The sequence below is a fragment of the Leuresthes tenuis genome, unplaced genomic scaffold, assembly GCF_036924035.1.
Source record: "Leuresthes tenuis unplaced genomic scaffold, fLeuTen1.0.hap1 SCAF_24, whole genome shotgun sequence".
NCBI classification, from domain to species: domain Eukaryota; kingdom Metazoa; phylum Chordata; class Actinopteri; order Atheriniformes; family Atherinopsidae; genus Leuresthes; species Leuresthes tenuis.
Genome location: NW_027325378.1, coordinates 20,178,402 through 20,204,541, shown reverse-complemented (window position 1 = coordinate 20,204,541; position 26,140 = coordinate 20,178,402). Strand labels below are relative to the sequence as shown.

The window sequence follows — 26,140 nt, the reverse complement described above, 5'->3', positions numbered from 1 at the left end:
ACCGAACAGAATGATCTTAGTTTTGTCTTCAATTAATTGTAGAAAATTCTCTCTCATCCAGGTGTTTCTTTCCTCGACACACTGACACAGTACGTCTGCTGGGCTGCAGTCATCTGGTGACAGAGACACATAAAATTGTGTATTGTCTCCGTAACTGTGATAATTGATGTTAAAGTTCTGCAATATCTGACCCAAAGGGAACAGATACAGTTTAAACAGAAGAGGTCCAAGAATTTACCCCTGTGGGACTCCGCAAGTCATGGTCACTCGCTCAGATTCATAGCTGCCAATTGTAACAAAATAACTCTGGCCTTCTAAGTAGGACCTGAACCAGTTAAGGACCGCTCCAGAAAGTCCAACCCAGTTTTCCAGTCTGTGCAACAGGATTCTGTGATTCTACAGTATCAAACAGGTTTTTCAATCATAGCAAACAGAGTTGTTCATGATAAATGATATGCTTTTGAATGTAGTCCCAGTATAGTATATAAGTCACGCATTGTAAGATCACATTAACGGTGCATTTTGTTGAGCTGTTATACTGTCCCATATTCAGTCTCAGTTGATTATTTGCATGAAAAAAGAATTCCCATACACCATATCATTCTGTCGACTTCTTTTAGCGTGTGAAAGATGCTGAATAGTAAGCATTTAGACCATGACTCTTTAAAATCTTTATCGAGGCCTATAAGAATAATGACAGGAAAACATTTTTGTGCATAACTGTGTTAAATTACTCATACCAAAATGCTGCATGAGAAGGGTACAGTGCATTATTGAACAGTTCTACAATGAATCAAGGCATTTTGCATTTTATTCACTAGAGAACACTGCCTTGCAAAGATCAGTTTTAAAATAAAAGGCTAGCAATTTTGATACATTTGAATAAAAGCTATTCAAAAGTAAGGTTAGCTTGATGTATTGGTAGCTATATATCAAAGAAGTGAGCTCTTAACCATTCAGGGTCAAGGGAAAGCCATAAACTGACATGCTGGGATCAAACTTATCTAAACACTGTAGTGCCTGCCATGACAGTTAACAAATCAAATACAGTCTCAGAGGAGACCAGCATCATTCTTTGCCCCCATCCCCACTCTCTGAAAAGGTCAGAGGATGGAAAATGTGATTCCAGCAGGGAATCATGAAGGTAGAAGGCAGAATGTGTTGTCAGATATGTCAGCGCTAAAAGAACAGTTTGGTTTCAGAGGACAGTATGGGAGACTGGAGAGTCGCAGTTGTCTTTTTTGCCGTACTTGTTGGAAACAGCATAGCGATGATATGATGGATGGTGCTATATCGTAGCAGGAGATGTTCCTTCACCAGATGTTTACCTTGATATCCCCTAACCTCTTTTTCTGTTTTTCTCAATTACTTTGTCCTATTTTGTCTTATCACTTTTGAGCATGTATTATATCTTGTATTGTTTTTCCTTTTTCAGATTCTCCTTTTCCTTTTCTCCCCCACTTTTTGTAAATTTGATAAAGTGAAGTGATGCAGGGTTGAATAAGGTTCACCAAGTGTAACTCTGACCTCTGTTGCTATTTATTAGCATGGTCCCTTCCCCTTGAGGGGATCAAAATGAATGGAAAAAATTAAAAGATCCCTACCTCCCTGAGCTACAAGCACATGTCCGTGTCTTTGAATAAAGTGACAGAGCACCCCACCTAACCCCAGCCTTACCCAGAGCCCCCTGCTTTTACCTCTGCCTCACCTCTCTTGCCTTATTCTTGTACCACAGGAGTCGTTACTCAAGGAATCTCTATTTTTTCCCCAAACTCTTAAGATCATCTTGCTGTGCATCACATAGAAAGGAGAGCATTATACTCAAGGGTTGGGATTAAAAAATAATTTTGCTGTTCATCTTATCTCTTACGTGATATCAACATACAGCACAGACCCTTATGATGTACTCTGTCTGACTTACTCTTATATACTCTTATCTTATAGTTATTAACTTTGTTCTGTTTATACCATATTTATGCAACAGTCAATTTCATCTTCATAAACCAGAATCACAAAATTGTGTGAGCTTTACAGTTAGCTTAATTATTTCACCCTTGTTTCAAGAAAGAAACAGAATCCACAAGACAAAAAAACTAAAAATTGGAGGTCGGGTCGCAGAGGCAACAGGTCCAGGTCTGATGATACAACTACAAAGTCGATCATCAACCTTTGGCCCAAGGTTGCCCAGTACCTTATGAACCAGCTTACGCTCGAACATGGTCTTCACATTGGACAATTCATGACTGGCACAGAAGTCGAAAGACATAAAACAGCTTGGATTCAGACTAGGGAGGCCGTTCCGCCCAATCATGCCCCTCCATATTGGGTATTGAAGTCCCCCAGGACAACAATGGAATCTTTAGGTGGCACCCCCTTCCAGGACCCCACCTAAGGCCGGATAATCTGAGCTGCTGTTTAGTGCATACATACAATCCAGAACCTTCCCTCCTAAAAGTTACAGCTGCAGCAAGGCAGCTGACTGGGGAGAACTCCAACACCGTGATGCTCAGTCAGGGGTTTGTGAACCCCGGGAGCCACTTTCAAATTTAAGTTATTGTTACGTTCCAAAGACCATCAAAATCTAGGTCCTTAGGTTACATGAAAGAGATTAACTCTTTGAGTGACTGACAGGATTTATCCCCATTATTACCACCTATAATTTAATTGGTTTGTAATTCTTTATAAGCATATAAAGATATAAACGTATCAAGGTAATTATTTGTTAATTATTGATGAAGATATCTTGATTACTACATCCGTTGAACCGCATTGCGTAGTAAATATCAGCTCCTGATCCCAGTTTAATACAGGCAGTGAACTGTCCCTCAGTTAAACTCTGAGAGACATTTAGCTGCTTCTTTCCACACTTAGAGGATTATCTATACATCAGTGCTCAAATGGAGAAATGTGACTTGGCTTGTTCAAGCAGAGTCACACATCTCAGAGCTACCAGACATCTATCTTTAATGTAGTCCAGCTAAGTCCACAACTCAGAGATGCTCTCATAGCTTTCTTTAGTCCCTGATGTGCTTATTGAAAAATGATCTGGCAGAATAGTAAATCTAATCAAAAGAAAGGTGACAACAAGTGGGAGTTTTAAGCCCCATGACAAAGTATGACCACTACAATGGACCGAATTTAGCACAATATCAACTTTCCTGCCTGATGCTTGGGGCACTCGTGAAAGCACTACCATAGGAGGTTATAAGCTTCTTTTTTACTCAGTCTTTTAAGGGGAAGGTCTGATATTACAGAATTCCATACTGGGTACTGCCATTTTGAATAGATCACTTGATCATTGAGATTGATTAGCATGTAACCTTCTCACAATGTACTAGTTAAAATAAATATTTTCAGTTAATGACCAATGCAGTCTACCAAGAACAGCATAGTTTTGCATGGAGTCAAAATAAGAAGACAGGATGAAATTAGAGGGAAGGTGACCTGCTTAGCACTTTTTGAGTTAGTTGTTGTTAGAAGTTTTGATTTGAGTGGTTTGGCTCCAGATAAAATCTATCATACATGACTACATAAGCCTACATTAGACTATGTGAAGCATCAGTCTTCCGTGTAATGATAATCTAATTTCTCTTTTTTTTTTTTTCTACAGTTCAGGACCATGGACAGAGTGAAGTGATTATAAAAGTGCTAAAACCTAACATGATGTAAAAAAAAACAAACAAGAATAACCAGCCATTACCGCACTCTCCATCCTCCGTTTCCTGGGGAAGGCTACTGTTACTGAAAACAAAAGGATTGTGAGCCTTTGGAAAATGTGTTATGGCCTTAAATTCCAGCTTCACCTGTCAGAGAGCTCCTTTGCTATTTGCGAACATTATATTCACCTGCACTCTCCCTTTAAAGTAACAGGAGAGAATTTTTCAAATGGTTTTTGCCTGTTGGCTCCCCCTACAGTTCTGGGATGGAACATCCATGTGAGCTTTGCACAAGTATCCATAGACATGAATTCGTTGCCATGTTGAAGAGGCCACAAAGACACCATCAAAAGACCACAAAAATGTCAAATCTGAAATCTGAAAGGTACCATCACTGCTGTCAGGTATCTATAGGTTTTAGAGCAACATGTGGTCCCATCAGACAACATCTTTTCCACCAATGTCTTTCATATTTCAGCAAGACAATGCTATTGTACATATTGATTGTATTAAAACAGCATTAGGAGGAGTCTGTGCCCTTCAGGGATAAATACAGTTTTTTTCTGATTCTGATTCAGGTGCTGAACTGCTATTTCTGCAGTCCAGACATTTGACTAATTAAAAGTATTTTGCACATCATGAAAGGCAAAATACAACAAACGAATACCTAGGACTGTTGAGTGCATAGAATCCTATATCGGAAAATAATGGGACAACATTCCTCTCCTGAAGGTCCAGCAGTCGGTTACCTCAGTTCCAAATGCTTACAGACTATTGTAAAAAGAAGAGGAAGTGCTAAACATGGCTCTGTTTGAACCTTTCTGAGATGTGTGAAATGTCCCACTTTCAACTCAAAGGCATTGCAAATCTCAAAGACATTGCCTTTGAGATTTGCAATCCGGTGCATTCTGTCTTTATTTCCATTTGAACAGTGTCCTGACTTCATTTTGTATTTACACCAGAACTGCCTTTGATCTCTTCTCTATATCATAGTATTGCATTGTGAATGCATTTGGGTGAGCATTCTTTTTTCATTCCTTTTTAGTTGTGTGATGACTTGGAAAGAAAATCCGAGAATGGGGACATCAAAGAGCTTCTGAAACTACTGACAAAAGCCCACGTGAAGGTGAGTTTTGTCTTCTGTTCTTGCCATGTTTGTAAATGTAATAATTGGATTCATGTTTCAATTAACCACAAACGCATATTCCATCTGTGGAGGACTATCATCTTGTCTCATAAAACAGCAAAGCATCAGGCAGCTTTGAATCTGGAACATTTGCTGCTTATACAATCGCAACATTAGAGTGAAGTTATTATTCTGCTGTAGACAAAATAACACAGCTGTTAGATTCAGGCATTTTCCTGTCTTCTTGGCTGTTGCCACTGGCCTCGTTAACTTGACGCAGACAGTTAGAAATATATTTACACATTCTTATTTTGTAATGCGTAGGTCTGGCTATCCATAAGGCCTTCCAGGTGTGTAAGCCAGACAGAGCTGGCTTCACAATGACGGAATGAAAGGAGAGTTGGATGGACTTCTTTTTGAATGCTCTGTCGTCATGCTTATTTAGCCTGTGCCAGAAACAACAGCTTAATATGAAGTTCATTCCCACTATAATACACATATACACTATATTCACTTACTGTAAGTATCAGTAGAGGTGTGAATAGATGGTTGATCCCAAAAGATTCAGAAAGAAGTGGATTTTGCTCTATATTTGCTAATGATAATTTATTTTTTAATTTCAACCGCAAGTACACCAATCTGTTCAAGGCAATGAGGCAAATTGTAGACCTCAAGACTGAAATGGAGAGAAAAGATACAAATGCAGCTTCATCTGCAATCAACACCTTCAGTGGATACAGCACTCAGCGCCGTCTCCATCTAGAAGACAAATAGTCGACATATATCACAACTTTGCTCTCCTTCTTTGCTTCACGTGGACACTGTGATCTCCTTTATCTTTGTCAGCCCCGAAGTGAAACTCACCGACAAATGATCACAGTGTCTGCCACGAAGCATGCCTGTGTCAAAAAGCCGCATTTATTATTTTAATTACGCTTGCAGTGACAGGACTTGGCACAGCAAAGGTCAATATTTCAAAGCACAGTATGTAGAAGTCATCCATCAGAGAGCACTGCAAGTTTAATTGATGAGGTGAGGAGACATGAAGGTTGGAGATTAGACTAAGAGGCAGGGAAATACACACACAAACACACTTTTTCCTCTCGCCCACATCTTGTGGCGCATAAAGTTGAATTTATTGCATCTGATCATGTTAGATGTACGTGGCTGACAGTCATATTTTCACTTAGCCTCGGATATGTCTCACGTGTCTACACTTTTCATCCTTTCTCTGAATGCATCCATTTTCCCACATCACTACTCAAACACCTCAAAATCCCTCTGATTCCTTACATAACATTAGTGGGCGTTCCAGTCAAAACACATTCACCTGTAGGTTGAGCCGTATGGTTCCATGTATAAATTTATTAGTATATACATTTTTGTGTTCATCAAAGATTTTAATTTAGCACCTCACCAGTTAGTCTTTGAATGTAGCCTCGCAGAGATTAAACAGCAATTTGACTGGAAATGTTCCTTCTGTGGTTTAAGCCTGCTGAAAAGGTATAGAAGAGCACTTTAAGATGCAAAAGACATCCCATAAAGATAAAAAAAAAAGGTATGTTTCTGTCTGGTTTTGAGTTGCTTTGTTAATGTTAACACGATCATGAGGAAAAGCAGAGTTCAAGATAGAATTCCTATCAGGAAGAGAGGTGAAGAATGGCAGTTTTGGAAAGAACTAAACTGAAGGTGCTGCCAAGGCACTAAAACAGATGTCAAAAGAGATTAACTGATTGGAAACCAACTGACAAGAAAAAGCACAGGGACAGAGGACTGCGCGCCACAGGGAGAACAAAATAAAACAGGAAGTTGTATACAAGGTGAGGATAGACAACTGAGAGAAATGAACTAGAATACAAAACATGACACAGAAGCTAAGAAACCAAAGCAGACAGTGACAATAATTCTGAGGTGGAGATGTGGGTTACACATGTATGTGATTCATTCAGTTATACAGTACATTAAATCAATCCTCAGCCCCAATATACACATTTTGTGTTAAAAGAGAGTAAATATGACAATTTGGCTTAATTGAAGAAACTATGCCCCTGCTGCAGTGTTAAGTCCTTTCTCCGACTCCAGCTTTGTCCACTCAGGAAGAGCCTCATTAGTATTTACGTGTTCAAACTCCACTTGATTTTTTTTTATTCTCTGCTCTGTTCTCCCATAAACTCCAAACGCTGCAAAGCCAACCTCAGTCTTAGAGCAGAACAAGGTCAGCCAAGTCATTCAACGCCAAACAATGGAAAATATTCGGCTACTGCTTCCTCTCCTTTTGGCCAGTGCACCTTGGCAGACAGCAGGGTGACGCGAGCCAAGGAAGACAACCTGCAGCGCAATGGCATTTTATCAGTGAACATGGAATTTAACCAACCATTTCTCAAAAACTGCATCGCTTTAAGATACCAAGAAAGCGCTTATTAGAACAAATCTGAAAAGCACTAAAACCATCAACCAGGCTTTTTGTTTTATGGTGCTGCAAGTTGGCCTCCAGATCACCTTTTTAAGGTTTGAACGACAATCGACTCTATTCAGATAAATTGGGACGGTCCTCCCCTCCTTTTCCATTCCCAATGATTCTTTCGCTTATGAAAAATGCTTGTATCATGATGCAGCTCCTAATGTTTACAGGGTTTGCTTGTAATTTCTCAGTTGAGGATTTGACAGTTGGCACAACCTCTTCTGATGTGTGTTGGTTGAAGCCTTTCACCGTGTTTTCGGGCACCTTTGCTTGAAACTGCCACGTTAAACACTGCTGCTAGCTTCATCCTGAATACTTGGTCATCCAGAGATAAGGTTTCTGAATAGCTGCAGATCTCAAAGCGGAAGAAAGGAAGAAAAAAGTCGACGGATCCAATCATGCAGTAAATCTCCAGAAATCAGAAGAAGTGTCCTCATCCAATATATTTGCTAAAAAAAAGAAAGAAAAGAAAACCAAAAAAAAACAAAAAACATGCACACTGTGCTTTGGTTTCTTTGTATTTCATGCAAACAGCATCTGTTTCACAATACCTGGCACCATGGACTGTCTGGCGTGCATTTTGCATTTTGCATGCTGATGGAGAGATGGGAGAGAAAGAGGGAGAGAGACGCTGCAACGACTGGTCATTTTAGGCGACCTGGAAGGTTTTTTTGTCCGCTGAGGAGGTGCAGGTGAGGCTGGAGGAGCTGCTTCATCTGTGAGCTCACTTCATCGGTGAGGCTGAGGAATCTGAAACCTGTTATTTATTTATTTTTTTTCAATCATAACTTGTAATTATAGTTGTGCAAGATAAACGGACATTATCTTAGCCAGGGAAATTCTTCTGTTACAGCACGCTAACATGACTTCATCTTAGCAAACGAATCATGAAAAAGCTAAAAAATAAAATCGCTCGGTTGTAGAAAAGAGTCTAAAAATGATGGTCATAGTTGATGTCATCATAAATCAACTGTATAAAAATACAACCAGACTATTTTCAGGCACTCTCGTTGTGTTCAAACACTCGGTTAAGTCTGAGCACATAGAAAGAAAATGACTAAATATGTGTCTTAAAGCTAAGAGGTTATGAGGTGCGTCTTTATTATAACCTGGGCTGGAGAGCTGGAAGAGGACACAAGGAGGAGAGGTGATTTAAAAAAAAAAAAAAAAAAAAAAAAGTGCAACAATAAGAGCCGGACGAGTGAAGAGGAGGTGTAGTATATTTCACGATATTTCAAGAGGATAGTACGCAGAGTCAGATTCATTTGTTATATTTCAGAGGCAACCCTTTGGGGAGAGTGTTAGCATTTAGCACATGACTGTCGTCAAAGTAAACGCTCTGATTTCTCTTTCGTGTTTTCTTCTGCTGCTCAAAAAGTTTAAATTAAAAAAAAAAATCCCATTTTGTTTAGATATTCTGTAACCGTTGTATGAAAATTCTCAGCTGGACGAAGCTCCCTATGTTTTAATATCCTAACAATGCCCCTAGTTGGAACATAGGGTATAGAGGCATTTATCTTGACATTCTGTCTTAAACTATAAACAGCATGTGTGTTACAGTCACGAAGCCTTAAAACTACGCCATGTTTGTCTATCCATCTGTCCTTAAAGGCACTTGATGCTGTACCAGCCGGCCACAGTGTAAATCATGATGCCGGGGGTGTAAAACACAAGCAGATGGCTGCTGCCTTTGAATGGCGTCTGTGTGTGACAGTAACTGCATCACTCCTAATTATGGTTGAAAAGGTCCATTCCAAGGGTGGGCACATAAATCAGGCTCCTTAAAACCCTCGTCTCTCTTTCCCTCTCTGCTTCAAACTTTCTCTTTTACGATTAGCACATGAAAAATACTTTTATCCTTATTAGCCCCTTCCATAGCAATATTATTATTGACAGTAATGAAAGTGCCAGTGATGATGACCAGCTGTTTCTGCCAGCCTGTGCTGGAAACACAGGTTTGTGTAGATGTGTGTTTGCAGAACGCGTTTGACTCAGGTTGTTGTGCTCTAAGGCTCAATGCTCAGAGAAGGGGAGGGGGGAGGGGGGGGGGGGATGACGGTTGTATCCCAGCTGGCTTACAGCAGCATCTCCGAGGCAGAATGCTCACAACAGGGTCTCCCAGGCCTGGAGAGAACGCTTACTTGCACCAATCCAGTGCCACATGCTGAAAATTGAGTGGGCTTGTAGCAGGACCGTGGGCTTTAATGAGAGGCCTTCACCAGAGATGTATGGGCAGTTTATTTAGTCAAGCTCAGTGATCTGTTTTTCTAGGATCCCTATTATGCCTAATGAACATAAACACATGAAGCGAGAAAGAGAGGGATGCTGGGAAAACAAGGATGGTGTTGCTTCCCCTCATTTTTCTTTCCATCTGTCCTTCTTTCTCTTTTCCTCTTCAGGCTTCAGCTGCAGGGCCTTTACAAGGATATAATGGCAGATTTGATTAGGCAACAAATCCACCAACACTGAGGCGTAAGAAGATTTACTGACTCAAATTAGCCCAACAAGAAAGAGACCTGTGTGTGTGTGTGTATGAAACATTTGTACCTGTGTTACACTTCATGTCAGTGGTCACTAGCGAGGGCGTGCACCATGTGCTGTCTATTAGCAAACAGCTGTTAGTGCTGCTGTCAAGAAAGATTTTGCAAGGAATTAACGGTCTCTGTTACGGGTTGTTGCGTGGGGGAGGATATGGCAGCGGGGAGCAATGCCAGGATAGGGAAGTGCCATCAGTGAGAGTAGACTGAAAGAAACGGAGGAAACAACTGTTGGGTTTGTGGAGAAAAAGCTTCGGGTAGGATCGTTGTTTAGTGGGACGCAGCAAACTTTAAGGGTTTTCTTATTCTACCAGTTTGAGTTTTATTATGTATGAAAGATAAATTACATTCAGCTAGCATTAGGAGTGGAATGTGTCAGATGTAGAACTCACTCCTAAAGGTATTTACACAACCCTGAAAATGGTTGGCGATTAACTTGGGGGGATTAATTCTGCACAGCAGTAACAAAGTACTGTATTACTGCCTCCTGAGCACCAGGTCGGTATGTTCGTCCCTCCCTGCTGAGAGGCTGATAGCACCTGGCTGACCCTTATGTTTTTGCAACGTAGATCAAGTGATGTGACTGACAGTCAAACACTGTTAAAAGAGCCGCAGTACCACATGTATCCAGCCTCACTTAAAAAACAATTCTCCCCTTTCTCGACATTTGCTGTCGCCCCCCCAGTGTGACTTTCACCAATGGATGTTATTGGAAAACATGAATCTGATACTAAGCCAATCTAAAATTGGTTTTCTTGTACTCCTTGCGGGAGACCAAAAAAAAAAAAAAAAGACGATAAAGAAAATAAGATAAAGGTTGCAAAGTCAGTAGCTGTCTTCTACAAATCTGCACCCTGTGATATTTAATTCAGCTCTGACACGAGCACAGATCTGTTCATTGGCTTCAGCTCCGTCAGCTGAAATATGTTAATGCGTGCTAATGTGTTTGTAACGTCAATGAAATATTTAGACTACAACTCCATACGGTATCCATGCCTTCTTAAAGTGCTACCAGCATAATTTATCATTTATACTGAGCACAGGCTTGGATGATGTTCCCATCCAGTTTGCATTTATTGTTCTCATCTGCAAACAGTTTTAGTTCCTGGCTGTCTCTCAGAGAATATTTCAGTATCAAAATGGCAGCTCCCCCAGACATACAAGACAGCACAAGATGTTTGTTTATGTACCGAGCCAATTAAAGCCAGGAACACATTGTAAGCTGCATCGCTAGAAATGCTTCTGAGAAAAGTACATCTTAATTTACTACATGCTCCTGTGGATTTGAATAATTAAAGTTTATTTCGATCTAGTCCAGTCCACACTAGGTTTCAAGTTGGTGCCTTGTTTGGTGTCCATATCAATATTTACTTTTGAATGAGAGCTGAAATTTGGAGGAAAAATAAAGGTTAGTTCCAATAAATTGGAATAACTTTTAAGGTTGTGGTTAGGAGAGTGAATAAAACTAAGTGCTTACAAGTGTCCTCACTGTGCAAAAGTCTTGAGCCGCCCCTAACGGCTTTCCATTTAGCTACCAAGCAGCCAGACTTTTGGTTCTTCTAAACTGACCCTGAGCAATAGTTCTTCATGCTTTCTGAAGCTCTCTCCAAGTTTTTCTTTGGACGTTGGCAGCTTTTTCACTCATTTTCAGTCCAGTCCTTAGATCTGACTATTTTAAGAACAATGGGGGGTTTTTTGGCAAGCACTTAGCGCTGACCTATGAATCATAAAAAGTAACCCTAATCAAGGGATGAATCACTGTTGTTTGTGAACATTACAGAGAACTTAGCAAAGCACCGCATTTTCTTGGCAATATGTGAGCAAACGAGGGCTGGCTCAAGACTTTTGCACAGTACTGTATACAAGTTGTTCAGCTTGGGTCTGTGTGGATCCCTGACACAGAGCTCCACTTTTGTCTCCTCCTCTCATCTGCTCCCAGTTAACAACATCTTGAATGCTGTACTGCAGCATGCTCCCATGTCATAAAACACACAGCTCCTCTTCACACCATATTCCTCTCTCTGTCTCTCTCTCCCCCCTCTCTGCCTTTGTCTGGCATATGGGATGGAAGATGTTTTTCTCACTTCTGTCTTCCCCTCCTCAACCACGGAAAAAGCAGCACGCGTCCAGCTGCGTCTTGGTTCGGACACGCAGTCGTTAAATAGTTTGAAAAATGAATGTCTCAATGGCATCATTCTTGTCTGCATCCCATCGTTTTATGTCTGCTTGTGAAAGTGTGAAATATCTGAGGTGGTTGAGAACTTCATTACTTTGAGCCTGCTGCCGAACGGTGCAAAACATCACTTCTCCAAGCATTCACAACCTTGCCCTGGAAAGACTTGGTTCTGAAAAAGGGGGCTAGAGTTGCCCCCCCCCACCCTTCCACTCTCAGTTCCTGGTGAGCAATGGCCCAGTCAAGCACTGGCTGCCTTTAATCAGCGAGATGTATGGAAGGACAGCAGGCGCCTAATGACAGTTATTGCATGTAGCTACTACTTCTTTGTCTTAAATGCTTTGAAATCCATAACCATGCACCACAATTTCTAACAATGCTCCGTGCCGCCTGCATTTTCTCCATCGAGCTCAAAGAAACAAAGATAGATTGAACTCTCTTGCATTGTTATGTTTTATTTAGCTAATTTGACCAAAGTAAAGTCCAAGCTCTTGCGCTTTGACTGATGACCCTTGCCTGTTGTTCAGTTCCACTCATCAATCTTTCTCTGTGTTCTCTCCCTCTTTTAGAGCCTTCTATCTGTCCATGACACTGTTGCCCAGAAGAGTTATGACCCCGAACTGCCTCCGCTGCCGGAAAGCATTGATGATGATGAGGATTCAGTGAAAATCATAAGACTGGTCAAAAACAAGGAGCCTCTCGTATGTACCTTTTTATTTTTTATTTGTACAAACTGCTTCTTCAGCGGGTTCCAGAAGTATGACAGATGTTTTGACCGGTTAACAGATTTAAGAACTGGTGGTCTGTTGATAAAGGCACCCATGATGGACAGCTTTCCTGGATCACATCCCAGCATGGCAGGAATCTTTTGTTCCATGTTGCTCTCATACCTTCAGCAAATGATCTCAAGCTTCAAGTTTAACGATGAACACATTTTACTGATTCCTTTGCTTTTTCTTTTTCTTTTTCCTTTATTTCCCCATTTTCTTTTGTATCAAAGCAGTATCCAAACTACTTGTTTCGAGGTACTAGCTCGTGGTAATACAAGCCACAACCTTGAAGTTGTAAGCACACCACAAACAACCACAATTACCCTTTTCTTGGCTGTAAGTATTTTCAGCCAGTCTAGGCTTGGCGTCTACAAACGTCCTCTTCTTCTGCCCTGGTCAGTGTTACTCTCTCATTGCAGCATGCCTTTCATGTCCAGCTCATCATTCCAGACATCAACAACCAGCTCGCTGTCTTGGCTTTGGGCCCCGACTGTACTTTTTACATCTCGGCTGGCATTCTCAGTTTTACTCCACCCCTTTACATCCTGGGTATCTACATCATTTGATGGCTGCCATTCCATACATTCCCTGACCTTTGTCAGCTAGTCGGCCACATTTGGAAATGAGCGTCTGTAACTGCTGAGCTTTATTGCATCTCATGTCTGATTTCTTTCCATGATTATCTCATTATTTTTTTAATCCCTTCATTACTTTGATTGACCTCTGTGTCCTACAGCAAAATAAACACTCAGCTGCATATGTCCTCATTGGCTTGTTAGACCTCCATCCATCCCTGCAGCTCTTTGTTGTGTGCTGAGGCCCTGCCCATCTTTGATCTGTGCTGGGCATATCCTGGCCCCGTCTGCCTCTATTTTCACTTTGTGGTATTCTCTCTGACCACCATCTTGGCTCCAAGCCGGCGTACTCTTCTCACCACATCCCATTGGAAGGGGAACACACCTCAGCCATTTTTGGGTTCCTGCCGGTTGCATGTTCTCCGGAGCTACTGAACGTAAGAATGTGCCTTGGAGGAATTCTCGGTTTCGCTGTCTTCCTGTTCCACCCTCTTTCAAAACCTGATGCTGGATCACATTCCTTTAAACCATAATGGGATTTACACCAACGAGAGTCAACTTAATCATTTTGCTGATGTTGGACAAAAAAGCCTGAAATCGCTTAATCGACTAAGTGATTTGGTCCCTAATGTGTGATATTGTCTATTTTTGTACAGTAATGAAGGCATTCTTAATTTAGAATGTGTTTATAAGTTAATTTAGTGGCCCAGTTTATAGGTTATTATTTTCTACCATTAAGCTGTATTCTATCTACGTGATTTGAATCAAAACAAAGTTCAGATTTATACCAGGAAATGACGTTATTTTAACCTCCTGCTTATATTTGATGAAAATGCATTTAATTAATTCATAAAGCTGATAGTGACAGCCAGTGAATATGCCATAGCAACTCATTCCATAGCAGTGAGAAAACAGGCACCTGCCTATTTTCTTATAATCATAACTCCTCCAGTATAAAGTTGAGGGCTGACCATAGTGTTGGCCACTATACTGTATTATTGGTAATAATACTATATTATTATTGTTTGAGTTATTTTTAAGTACATGAAAGAAAATATTTGATGCTAAACTAAAGCAATGAGTAAAAAAATGGCTCAAAGAGGCTGAGATGCTTTACTGTGGCCCCATTAGGGGCAAGTACTGGGAACCACAGCATCTTCCATTATCACATTTGTTTCCACACATCTTTGACATGTGTGACTCTTCTCCACCTCGTCACCAGGGAAGACTCGATCCGTTCCAGGAGAGTAGCACTTGGACTCATCAAATATAGCCTGTTGGTACGGAGCAAACAAGAGTCCAACAATTGATACAGTGTAAAAAAGTTTTTTTTTTTCTGAAGATGAAGCTGAAAAAGTAGCTTGGTATGACTCCATGATTACGGTTTAGAATACAACACATATTAAAAGAGATATTTTTTCGGGATTCTGAAATTAAAATATCACACAGTGAAAAAATAAATTTTTTACTGATTATTTTCATACGTTCTACAAATCTGGAACATATAAAAGGGAGTTCCTTTACAGTCGCCACTACATTATATTGTATTATAGGTTTATTACTCTGTCTGGAGTCATTAATGTTCATGTTCATACGTGGTAACCTATCAAACCAAGCCTGCCGGAAATCTTTCAGAATGTGATTTGCAGCTGAATTGAATATAAACCTAAATGACCCACGTAATGATCAGGTGAGTCAGTGACACCGGTGTCCTGAGCGAGCCTCCATGTGTGAATGTTCTTTCAACAGCTTATAAGCCTGAAACCAACTCCCTGCCACCTTGTTAGAACCGAAGAAGCCTTTCGGATGGAGGGAAAAACACGTCCTGAAACCAAGAAACTTTCTATTTAAGCTCTTATGAGCAGAAATAAATCAACTCTGTGCTAGAGTTAACAGAACTGAAGATCTCAAGCAGTTCTTTCACAGTAAAAAAAGATTGCTTTTTTGGATAAATTACACAAGTATGCGGCGTAGTTGATATGTAAGTGGTGTAGTGTTGGTACCTCTGGCTCATTGACTTTCATCTTGCACATCCTTCAAGTGGAACTGATACTAACAGGCTTTTAGATCTTACATTAGGGGAACAGTCAGCTGGTCAGATGCTCATGGTGAAGTCCCAGCCATTACACTAACCAATGAAAAACCCTCTAATTGCAGAGATTCCACTATCACTTCTTTACCAAATTGCTTTACTCTTGAGCTGTGTAATCAGCCTGATATTTTCAGACATGACATCATAAGAGTGGAGTTGTGCATATTGTAATTCTCTCAGCTTACCTCGGTCTCCCTTATTTTATGCTGTTGTTCTGGATGATGCCAGGACTGAGCTGCAGTCAGCACCCGGCCCCCTTTCCCTTTCAGTCATCCATTAAGTCAACGTGGCGATTAGTTTAGTGGATTATGTTCAGTAGCTCTGATTAACCGCTGTTGTTTCCCAGAGCGTGACTGCAAATGAAACTGCAAAAACTTTATCTTCCAGGGCAAGCTCTCTTTTCTTCTTCTTCTGCTTCTTCCCCTTTTTTCTCTTGCACTCCCAGCTCTCCTGCTGCTCTCCCAAAAGGGCTGATTTACTAGCTCAAGTGTCGGGACAGTGAAATAATTGGGTTTGGAGAGCAGCATAAACATGTGCGCGCACACAGACACATCAGCTCAGCCACATATTTTTATTGAAATAATTTGTTATTTTGGATAAGGTTTCAGAATGGTTCATATGGGGGTCTGAGGAATGGAGGGGGGTTGCGTCAGGAGTACTTGGGAAGTTTGCCTCGGGTGATAAAGGGGCTTGAGTGCAGACTGACTAATAGGAAACTAAAGTTTGAGCGCCCGAAAGCACTGGTGTTGCATTATTCATGTTCCCCTGCCAAAAAAAGGGCCTATAACAAGCTGCAATCATGTCTACCCAAAAAGGTCTTGATGCTTTTTTTGTTTTTGTCCATTTATCACGATTTAAGAGCACTTTTGTTTGTTTTTGAGAAATATTTCGACCATTTGTAATCCTCACTTTTGGTTTTACTGTGTGAATAGCTTGTCGCATCACCCCACAGCATTCTGGAAAGTCCAAACACTCGCACACAACATGCGTTAAGGAGCAAAACGAAGACGGCCACAGAAGGGTACACCGCAGCTGCTCAGAGTGATCATCACAATGTTGTGAGAACATTAGTGGCCAACAAGCCTGCTGTGGCTGCCTCTGCTCCTCTCATTTGGATACACTGGAAGGCCTGTGACGCAGATTCAAATAGCAGACGTGTAGATGCTTGCTGTGTGTGCCCCGCTGCGCACTCGTTCGTTTTATACACCACTTGCTGGCTCTTTCAGTGCCACTCGGTGCCGGTTCTCATTGTTGTTGGAGCCGCTTTCGTTCACTTTTCCCACTCAGTTCATCATCAGTGATACCTCCCACTCATTAATCCCATTCTTTCATATGGTTTCTCTATCAGGCCTACCTTCTCAGGCCACGCTTGTGTATTTCACCTTTTTGGGGTAATGTTGAGGTATTTAGGCATATCAGAGGTTGCATTTCACCATTTTTTATTGACATGTATAGATTCTATTGCAAAATTAATTCTCTATCTCTGTTTCCATCTTTGGCCGTCAGACATCAATAGCAGCCATAAAAAAACCATCTGCCAGGAAAGTGACAGTATCACTGTCAGGCTCTATCACTCTCCTTCCTTTGTTCTTCCTTTTTTCTCTCTGATCTGTGTCATTGCACACAAATGATTGGTTTTCCAATTTTGAGTGTCACTGGGTGCAGTTAAATGGAAACAGTAGACTGCAGGGTCTGTGCCATGCAGTTGGCAATACTGTCCTGCATAGCATCCTGCCAGGCTTCAGCTAGTACCAATCAATCCAGCTACCACTACTAGGCCTGGCCACCCAGCCTCCCTGCCCACGGGATACCACCGAATCAGCTGGACTTCTCATTATAGACCCACAAATAGCACTGGTTGGACTTCAGAACTATAGCAGTCACTGCATATACGAGTGTAGATGACTTGTCCAACATTATTATTGTAAAGGCTCCAGTGGCATGATTGATGCCTCTGGATTTCCTTAACTTAAGAAGGGAGTTGATCATTTCAGCGAGACAGGAAAGTGATCAGATGGTTTGTGACGTGGTTGGTTTTCCATGAATGGCGCTCGCTGGAATGAACTGTTGGTAACTTGACATGCCATGCTTTTCCCATTTGAAGCAGACGGGCCTTTCCTTTCCTCTGACGCAATCAGGGCGGTTGAGTGAGGACTGCTCCGGTTCAATTTGTTTCAGAGTTGTGGTCATTGTCTTCTTTAACTCAATGGAAATGCCATTCAGATTATCTGCGCAATGCATACAAACGCTGGTTTACACAATGAAAGTCAGCATGGCTGCAAGACCTGGAAAGAAGCTCTGAATCGAGATTGTTATCAAAAGAAGAGAGCAGATAAATGTATAGCGTTTAGAAAAGTGACTTTTCTATTGTCTGTTTACATCAGAATGTTGAAAGAAAAGTAATGACACTGGCAGGGAATAAATGGAGCAGCTAATGAGATTAAAGCAGACAGCAGAGCATATGTTAGTGTTTTACAGATGGATCCTTGTGCTTTAAAAGCAATTCATCTTTTAGTTGATGGATTGGGCTACAGTGTGTTTGGAGTGTGCGTGGGGGGGTGGGGGGTGGGGGGGGTTGTAGAAGAAGATGAAGAGTACTGCTGATGTTGACTCCGTCATCGTGGAAAGGTGCCGACTTCTGCCTTTTGCCTCAGTATTAGAACTTGTGTTGGTGATTGGGTGTTGATTTAGTCTGTTTCTTGTCTGCACATGTGCCTGCAGCCTTTCTTTGTGAGCACCTGCATGTGTTGAATGTATCTCTGCTTCTCTTTTGTGTTTAAAGTCTGATGTTTTGCAGGTTTTTTGTCTTTTAATGTGTCCCAATGCTGGAGTGTGATACAGTGCACGAAGGTGTATTACTGTGCATGAGTAATTTAGATGGCATATAGAGGCAGATGACAGCAGCTAATAGGATCAATCCACAATTTCTTTTTAGTCATTTATCATTCCCTCAGTCTCCATTTAAGAGTCAAACTGCCAAAAATATTTCTAAAAATGTTTTATTCCGGATTTTTCTTACATCAGACTTATTACAGGCTGTGATGTGGCAGCTTGTGGTAGTCATTTGCAAGGTCACAGAGAAATGTTTTAACAGTTATTTTATGTTTAATTTATCTCTTCATCTACATATGTAATGATAAAATAAATTCATGAGACATCCTTTCAGAAGCTTCATGGGTAAAATAGTCAAATAGATTTGTTCTAACCAAAAAGAAAACAAAAAAAAACCAGAGAATCACAACATTGTTTTAAGCAGTGATGGAAAAGCCTCTGTGTTTGTCCATGTGTGTGTTCTTGTACAACACAGTCCAGCAGCTGTCACACCAGCCTTGCAGCCTGTTGAGTTGTGAATGTAAAAAGACGCACAGCTTCCAAAGCCACATCTGAAGAATTCCCAAATCCTAATCTCACGGCCCTCTTAAATAAAACATCTTCCTCCCATCATGTGTAATCAGAAATGTGAACAAGTCCCAGCCCTCTTGCCCTTTTCTGCTTTACATTCCGAGAGCTGGAGAGCTCACAGGCTGAATGTGGGCATTGTTGCCCGTTGGGCCGGCTGCTCAGAGGCCCTGTTTCCCAGCACACTTTGAAAATTAGAAGTGGCATGTGAAAGTGATGTTGTTCTTTGCTCGGGATAACGTCGGGGAAAAGGTGAAACAATGCCAAAGCAGATACAGACCTCTCTCCTGTGACTTGTCTCTTTGTATGTGCTCATGCGGCTCTCACACTGTACACAATGACAAAATATCTGGCAATGTCCAGCTTCTAGCAAGGAGATGGCAGTTCTGCTCAGCCGACATGAATCACCATACTGTTCATAAGGTGAGTCATGCAAACGGTATGGAAACAAATACACACACTTGGTGAGATAGTTTGATTTCATTTCTACACAGATTCACCGCCACCTGTCTGAAGTACTGAGGTGGGCTGCTAAGTGTGTTTTCATAGTAACAGGGTAATGACTTGCTCTTATTTTAAGGGGCAGAGGAGGAGAAGGAAAGAGGGGTTGTAGGAAGACAAATGAAGGTAAGCAGGGTTGTCAAAGAGCCCTCTGCATTACATTTCCTGGCAGCTTCTTCTGGAATTCCTCCTGCCTTTTATAATTATCATAATAAGGACTGGCAATTTTCCCTTTTTTTTTTTCCTCAGTGTACTTGTTAATTATGACTGGTAGGTCAAGACTGGGGTTAAAGAAATAAATTAGGAAAACCAGACCCTGCTTTAATGCAGACACAGGGACTAGGAATAATGGAGGAAGGGGAAGGTAGATAGACTGGCTTTCACTGGTCACAATCACAAGTGATTTAACAAAACAGGTGGATAGGAATCCAAGAAGTCACCCAGCAGAGACTGGCCGGCCGTGGCTGCACTGTTGTATCACATCAGAAAATCATTTAACATAAAGCGTCAGGTGCTTTTGACTGCTCTCTGCTTTTTCAGGTTTTCATTTGGGCTCCTGCTAATCTTTTACAGTCCAGTATTATTCTTTATTGGTGACCATAACACCAAAGAGATTTTCTGATTCTGACCAAATACACTTGTAGTACACGATTTCACCTTCTCTGAGCTGCACTGGAGTCCGTGGCCTTCAAGGAAGTATGCAAGAACTCGTAAATATGCTGGGCTTACTGTGTGGAACGGTCATGCGTGTTATGTGCTGGGAGGCGGCTTTGCGCCATCTCAGTGAGGTAAGACGAATTGACACACTCCAACACCAGATATGATTAGAGGTAATTGTATTTTAATGTCCAGGAGGCCCATTCCCACTTTATATTTGGTTTTTCCACGGTCGACATCTGGTGTGAAGGATGCCAGCATGTGTTTCCACTACACTTGCATTTATACCTCCAAACATAGCAGTCAACACAGCAGTCGGCAGGAGTTTATTGTCACTGTTACACTTTCACTGTTAAGTGACATCATGTCAAAACACGTCCGCCTCTCTGCCCTGGCCGCTTGCGTTTGTTTTCCCTTGTCACTGTCAATTTAGAGGGAGAAATAATGTTTGTCAAATGCTACGGCGCTCAGTTTGGTTCATAGGGCGGTGTTGTGAGCGGTTGTTACAGGCTGTGAGTTGAAGACAGAGCTCTCCGTTTTCCCTGGTGAGTCAGGAATAGTGAAGAGTTGTGGCCGTGGGTAAGGTAAATAGGTTCTACTGTCCATTTGTTTTGCTGTGGGACTCGCTAGTACGGCCAATCATGGGTTGCCCCACATCCTGAAATGATTGATGAGACCAAGACAACTTGTCAGCCTTTCATTATCTATGAAGGAGTACCAGCCAGTCGGCTCCCATCATATCATCCAGAAAGAGGTAGGGGACACTCGAACCACTTCATAACTACGCAGTTTGCCAAACACTCATTGTGACCAACCCAAGGCATCCAAATGTGATGAGAAATCCAACATTCAGCTGGTCTTTCATGACATTACAGTGCGCTGACAGCTTGCTGGACAATCATGCCTCCATTCCACTCCCTCTAATAAACACACACTCTCATATATGAGGGGATCCAAATTTTGGTCTATATTCTCTCACTTTTTTAGCTCTGTATGAGGTGTTAGCCATTTGTCATCACATACTTAATGTAGCTGCCATGTCAGCATGTGTGCTGCAGTGCAGTGCGCTGGGAGGGGTGTTACCTTGATATGGACAAAGTGTTGCTCCGTTTCTCTTAAGCTCACAGCAGAGACCAAGCCCCTGCGTTTTGGTGCAGCCCAACAAAAACAGTTGGAGACATTTATGTGTTAAAAATGAAGATACAGAGCCGGCGGCATCGGCTGCATATATAATTTGTCATGTTGTGTTGAGGGGAGGCTTTCTCACTAATTGGCCACTGCTTTCCCAGATGGAGATGATGATGATGGCGTAAATCTGCATTTTCTGTTCTTAAACTCTCGTTAAAGAGAGAATCAGATCATAACTTCAACAATCACCCTTTGCTGTCTTTTACCATGCATATAGTGGAGCTGAGACACTTGATGGTTAAGTGGCGCCTTGTGTCTAATTGCTAACATAGTGTAGCCCATTCATCAGGCTTAGTGACTGTCCAGCATCAATCATTCAGTCTTTTGAGGTTTCTGTCTGGCCTGCTTGGCCTGGCTTCAGGTAGAAGCTCGCGGCTGCTCTCTCAGAGAAACACATACAGACACGCTTGCATGCACACAAAAACACACCTACACATGTTGTCAGTCATGCGTACATGTGCTTTGACAGACAGACATTCCTATTCTGACTTCCTGCGCTGTTACTACGCACAAGTTAAAGTACGAAATGGCTTCCATGTGCCAATGGGTGTTGAGCTTATAGCTGTACACGAAAAGCTTAGTGCTTACTTACTGTTTCTTCCTTATGCGTGCCCCCACCATACACACACACACACAAACTCACACACACATCACAGGGCTTATTTAGGTTCTAATCTGCACTGTTTGTGTATTTGTTTAACTGAGCAGGTGGTCCTCATTACTGACCACGCATGGCTGGACACTGTTGATAGCACCCACAGGGTATCACAGCACAGGGGGAGGTGATGCCAAGTTCAAGAGGTTGGATTTGCCCCCTTTGTTCCATCTGCCTCATCGTGCTTACATAGAATTTGTTCAGCCTCCAAAAGGATGACATACCCCCTGGAGGACTGGAAAAAAAAAAAAAGAGTTGACTGTCGATTGTAATGAGATGGAGAGGAGAGGATGCTGTGCATCAAGGACTGTGAGATACGGGGCAGACCAGAACATGGGAATTATGAAAGAAAGCATGATGTGATCAATTCTATCTAAAGCTAGTGGTTCAGAACTGTAGTTCTATGTTTTGCCACTTCTTGACTTTGTGCAGATGTGGATCAGAACATATTTACTGACACGAAGTAGTCCCAGTTATCGTCACACTTTAATCTTAACACAGGATTTCCTTCTCTTTCTCCTTAAACATTTTGTCCTATTCTTTCTCTTCATTTCTAACTGCTGACACACAGAATGTGCAGATATATCTGCATCATTGTTTTCTCTCTTTTTGTCTTCTCTTGCTATTTTCCCCTTACATTTTCTGTCTTTCTTGACCCTCCCAGTCAGCCTCTTGGTCCTGACCGTCCCCTGGTCTTTTAGTTCACTTTTTTGTCTCCCTCATGTTGCGATTGGAGTGTTTTGGCCTTTCTTAGTTTTTCTTATCAGAAGGAGATGATTTGGCTACGGTGGCAGTTTGAGTTCAAACTGGGGCTGGCCTGATTGCAAAGGGGGCTCCGCCTCCTGTCATAAATCCTAAACACCATTGCTGCTTCCACGGCTGTCCAGTGTGATGGGTTCACATTGTAAGGCAGTGCCCAGATTAGATCCTCATTGTATAAAAACTTTGCAATGACTACAACTTGAACTAACTCTGATAGATAGTAATGTAAGTGTACTTATTTGTTTTACCACTGGTGTAGACTTCCATAAAGCACAGTGTTTTAAATGGAGATAAAGTTGTTTATGCCTTGTAGAAATTTGGGTGTGTGACCCCATTCATTTGTATTTGCATGCTAAATGTGCTGCTCTATAATCACCATTGCCACTTGCAACAAAAGTCATAAAAGTGGTCTTTGTAAATGGCATCAGGGTTTCAACATGTGATTTAAGCCATATGTGTCAAAACACGATTTTTATCTACACACCATATGTGAGCACATTCCAAAGACTGCCAAAGACGTGCGGTGTCGAGTGTATCTGTGGAGTTTGTGCAGACAGCCCATTGTCATTACAGCCTGAGTCCAAGGCTGCTGCTTCTCTGCTGTTTAGTTAGCCTTTAGGCTGCCACCAACCAGCAGGCACCTCCAGGGATACAATAAAAACATCCATCACACCACTGGCAATCAGCCAGCTTGAAAGAAAAAAGTCAGACAAAAAAGTAGAAAGAACTGTAATGACCACATGTCTGAATGCTCTTTTGAGATTTCCTGCAGACTCCATATCTTACCCTGTTGTCCGTCACAGTCAGTCTCTACCCATGTAGCACTCTATTCTTTCAGATGCTCACACAAAAAGAGGATTCTCTGTCTGTCTGGGGGCCGCCGCATCACAGACAGCTGCTTTAAGTCACAACCCAGAGGTTATGTGTAACCCTGACACCAGGTCTGACAGGGTCCTCCCCACTTACTGACCTGCCCCACTGATTTCTTTCTTACTGGGACCTCTTCAGTTTCTTTGAATTAGCCCAATTATTCTATTAGGTTTGCTGCTCTGCGTAGATCCAGCCACTGTCTTAGTCTGAAGTCTTCACAGTTTCCATGTCTGCACTCACCCCAAAGGCCTTGAGGAAACCATTATCTCTGAGGAAAACCATTAGGTATGAATATGTTGTGAAAACAACCAAGATGACATGCTAATGGCATTGCCAAAGTGGCACAAACCAGAGGCTCTTTTGGTCTTTTGAAGATTTTTATTTTTATTTTTCTTGTAATATCTTTGGCTCAAACTACTCTGGACCTGACAGAGTGTGGTGTGAATCATTGCAAGTGAGCTGTTGTTGGACTGACCTGGGCATTATTGAGTTTGGAACAAAGCACAACAGCTGAATGGGATGAAAAAGGCTCCAACCCCCCCCCCCCGTGCTGTGAATAAGTTGTAGCCATGATAAACTATGTGTCGACTCGATGACATACGTCTGGTTCTGGATGTCAAGCCCGAGTGAGGATGACGCCACACTTGTGCTGTATTATTCCATCCTGATTCCCAGCCAGACTGGTGCCTACATGGTGTTTGTGGGGGGGCTTTGACTGGTACGCACCCATTAAACATATTGTGTTATTGTAAAAGAAGAAAAAAGATTCGGGGGTTTACTGGTAAATGCATCACCGTGGAACTGTCATTTCAAATAAGGAAGATGAAACACTCCACTCCCGTCTCAGTCTCTTTGTCAAAGCACCGAGCTCACATAGGAGGACAGAGAAGAATTGCAGGTGTATTTGAGTCCTCTTCACTCTAAGTTCTTCCGTCTAACTCTTCATCTGTATTAGCAGAGACAAATGGCAGCCTCTGTCACCACAACTTCAACGGAATAACCCGGCCTTTCACATCAGTCTGTGTGTTTTATTTCTATCCCAATGTGTTGTTGCTCTGATGTTTATTTGAAGGGAAATTTTCGAAGACCCTTTCATTCCATAGGGATACAATCTAACCAGCCAATCGGAAATGATTATGCACTGTACACTTGCTCCTCACTGTTTTCACTCTTGCCATTTGGTCTTCACTTATGCTTGATCCCAGGAAGTCTAATGTTCCCACTGACATGTTTGCCATAATGCCAGGTTTGTTTGAGTGAAGTCTGGGCCTGACATACCTATTTAGTTTCAACTCGATCGAGGGAAAGATAACGAAGAAGAAGCACTCCATTGCTTGCAATACAATGTGTAAACTGCTTTTACTTGCATTATACCATCATTTTTCACTTAGAAATGCCTCCAATAAATCTGAGCAGCATCCATATTTATTGGTAGGACATCTTAGATTTTTTTGTGTTTGCCCTTTTAAGGACAAAGTTGAGTATCATTTTACCCAAGACGTAATCACCTGTTTGGTAACAAGTATCCTGGTAGCAGTTTAAGGTCCCTGAGTTTCAACCAGATACATTTTACTGCTGTTTTGTTTTTGTTTTTTCCATTTGACATGTGAACAGTATGATATTAACCCAAGTACATCAGAAGCTCATTTCAATGAGTCACTCTTATTGATTGTTATGTAGGGAGCAACTATAAGGCGGGATGAGCACACAGGAGCCATCCTTGTGGCGCGGATCATGAGAGGAGGAGCAGCCGACAGAAGCGGTCAGTTCCTAGCATTTTAATTTCTTTTGCACTGTGAATGGGTGCACGCAGAAGTGAGTTGTATGTGACTCAATAAAGTGGAAGAGTGAAAGTTATTTATTGAGTCCGGTGTGCAGCAAAGAAAAGGCAACTTCATGTACTCTTAAAAGAATGAGCACAAATGTGAAGTGTGTAGAGAGGCTCCACATGTTTTGTGTTTGGGTGTGTGTGTATCCATTGTGTCCAGTTTATTTAGCTCCATCATAAGCAGACCAAAGGCAAATTCCCACATCTGTCAACAGTAACATTTTGATTATTTTCCAATCCCAAATGCCACCATGACTGTAATCAATACTTTGGTGTTTTGTAAACAACCTCAGGACATTTGGATGATAGCTATTAATATGTGATCTTTATTTTTATGAACAAGGGCTCATTCATGTTGGGGATGAACTGAAGGAGGTCAATGGAATACCTGTGGAGGACAAGAAACCAGAGGAGATTATTCGTATTTTGGTATGCCTTGTCTTTTTCTGTATATGTGTCCGTCTGTGTGCTGTTCCAAAGGTTTCTCCCATGTTTTAGCTGCACTCGCTTGGTGAAAATAACATTCTGTTTGTGATGGCAAAGACTTGCCTGAACTCATCCAGGACCCCAAGCCTTCCATCACTGTGCTTAAAACCAAATACTGGCCCTTCTCTACGAGTCTTTCCTGGCCTTTAGACCACATGCATTGAGCCACGTGGTCTCCCTGCATGAGGTTGAAGCTGTGTAGTTACTCCAAGCAGCCTTCTCCGCAGGCCTCAAATGAGCTCCATTATAGGTCTGAACCGTGCCAGGGGAGGACTGATGAGTATAGAGAGAGTCTCTTAAACTCTGTGCCTTCTCAGACATCAAATCCCTTTAAGAGCAGATGATGGCTCTCCATATTTCTCAAACATACACACGAAGCGTAAGTTTACACAGCAAGCCACTAA

The 26,140-nt window shown here is 41.8% G+C and overlaps 1 protein-coding gene across 2 annotated transcripts in view; it reads left to right on the top strand.

The window, feature by feature from the left end:
* mpp7a (MAGUK p55 scaffold protein 7a) overlaps positions 1–26,140 on the top strand; it is a 114,712-nt gene that overhangs the window by 54,609 nt on the left and 33,963 nt on the right. For both annotated transcript variants that reach the window (XM_072378194.1, XM_072378195.1), the window contains exons 5-8: positions 4,702–4,782; positions 12,523–12,654; positions 25,103–25,184; positions 25,594–25,679. In XM_072378194.1, the coding sequence (XP_072234295.1) occupies positions 4,702–4,782; positions 12,523–12,654; positions 25,103–25,184; positions 25,594–25,679 (381 nt within the window). The remainder of the gene's footprint in view (positions 1–4,701; positions 4,783–12,522; positions 12,655–25,102; positions 25,185–25,593; positions 25,680–26,140) is intronic.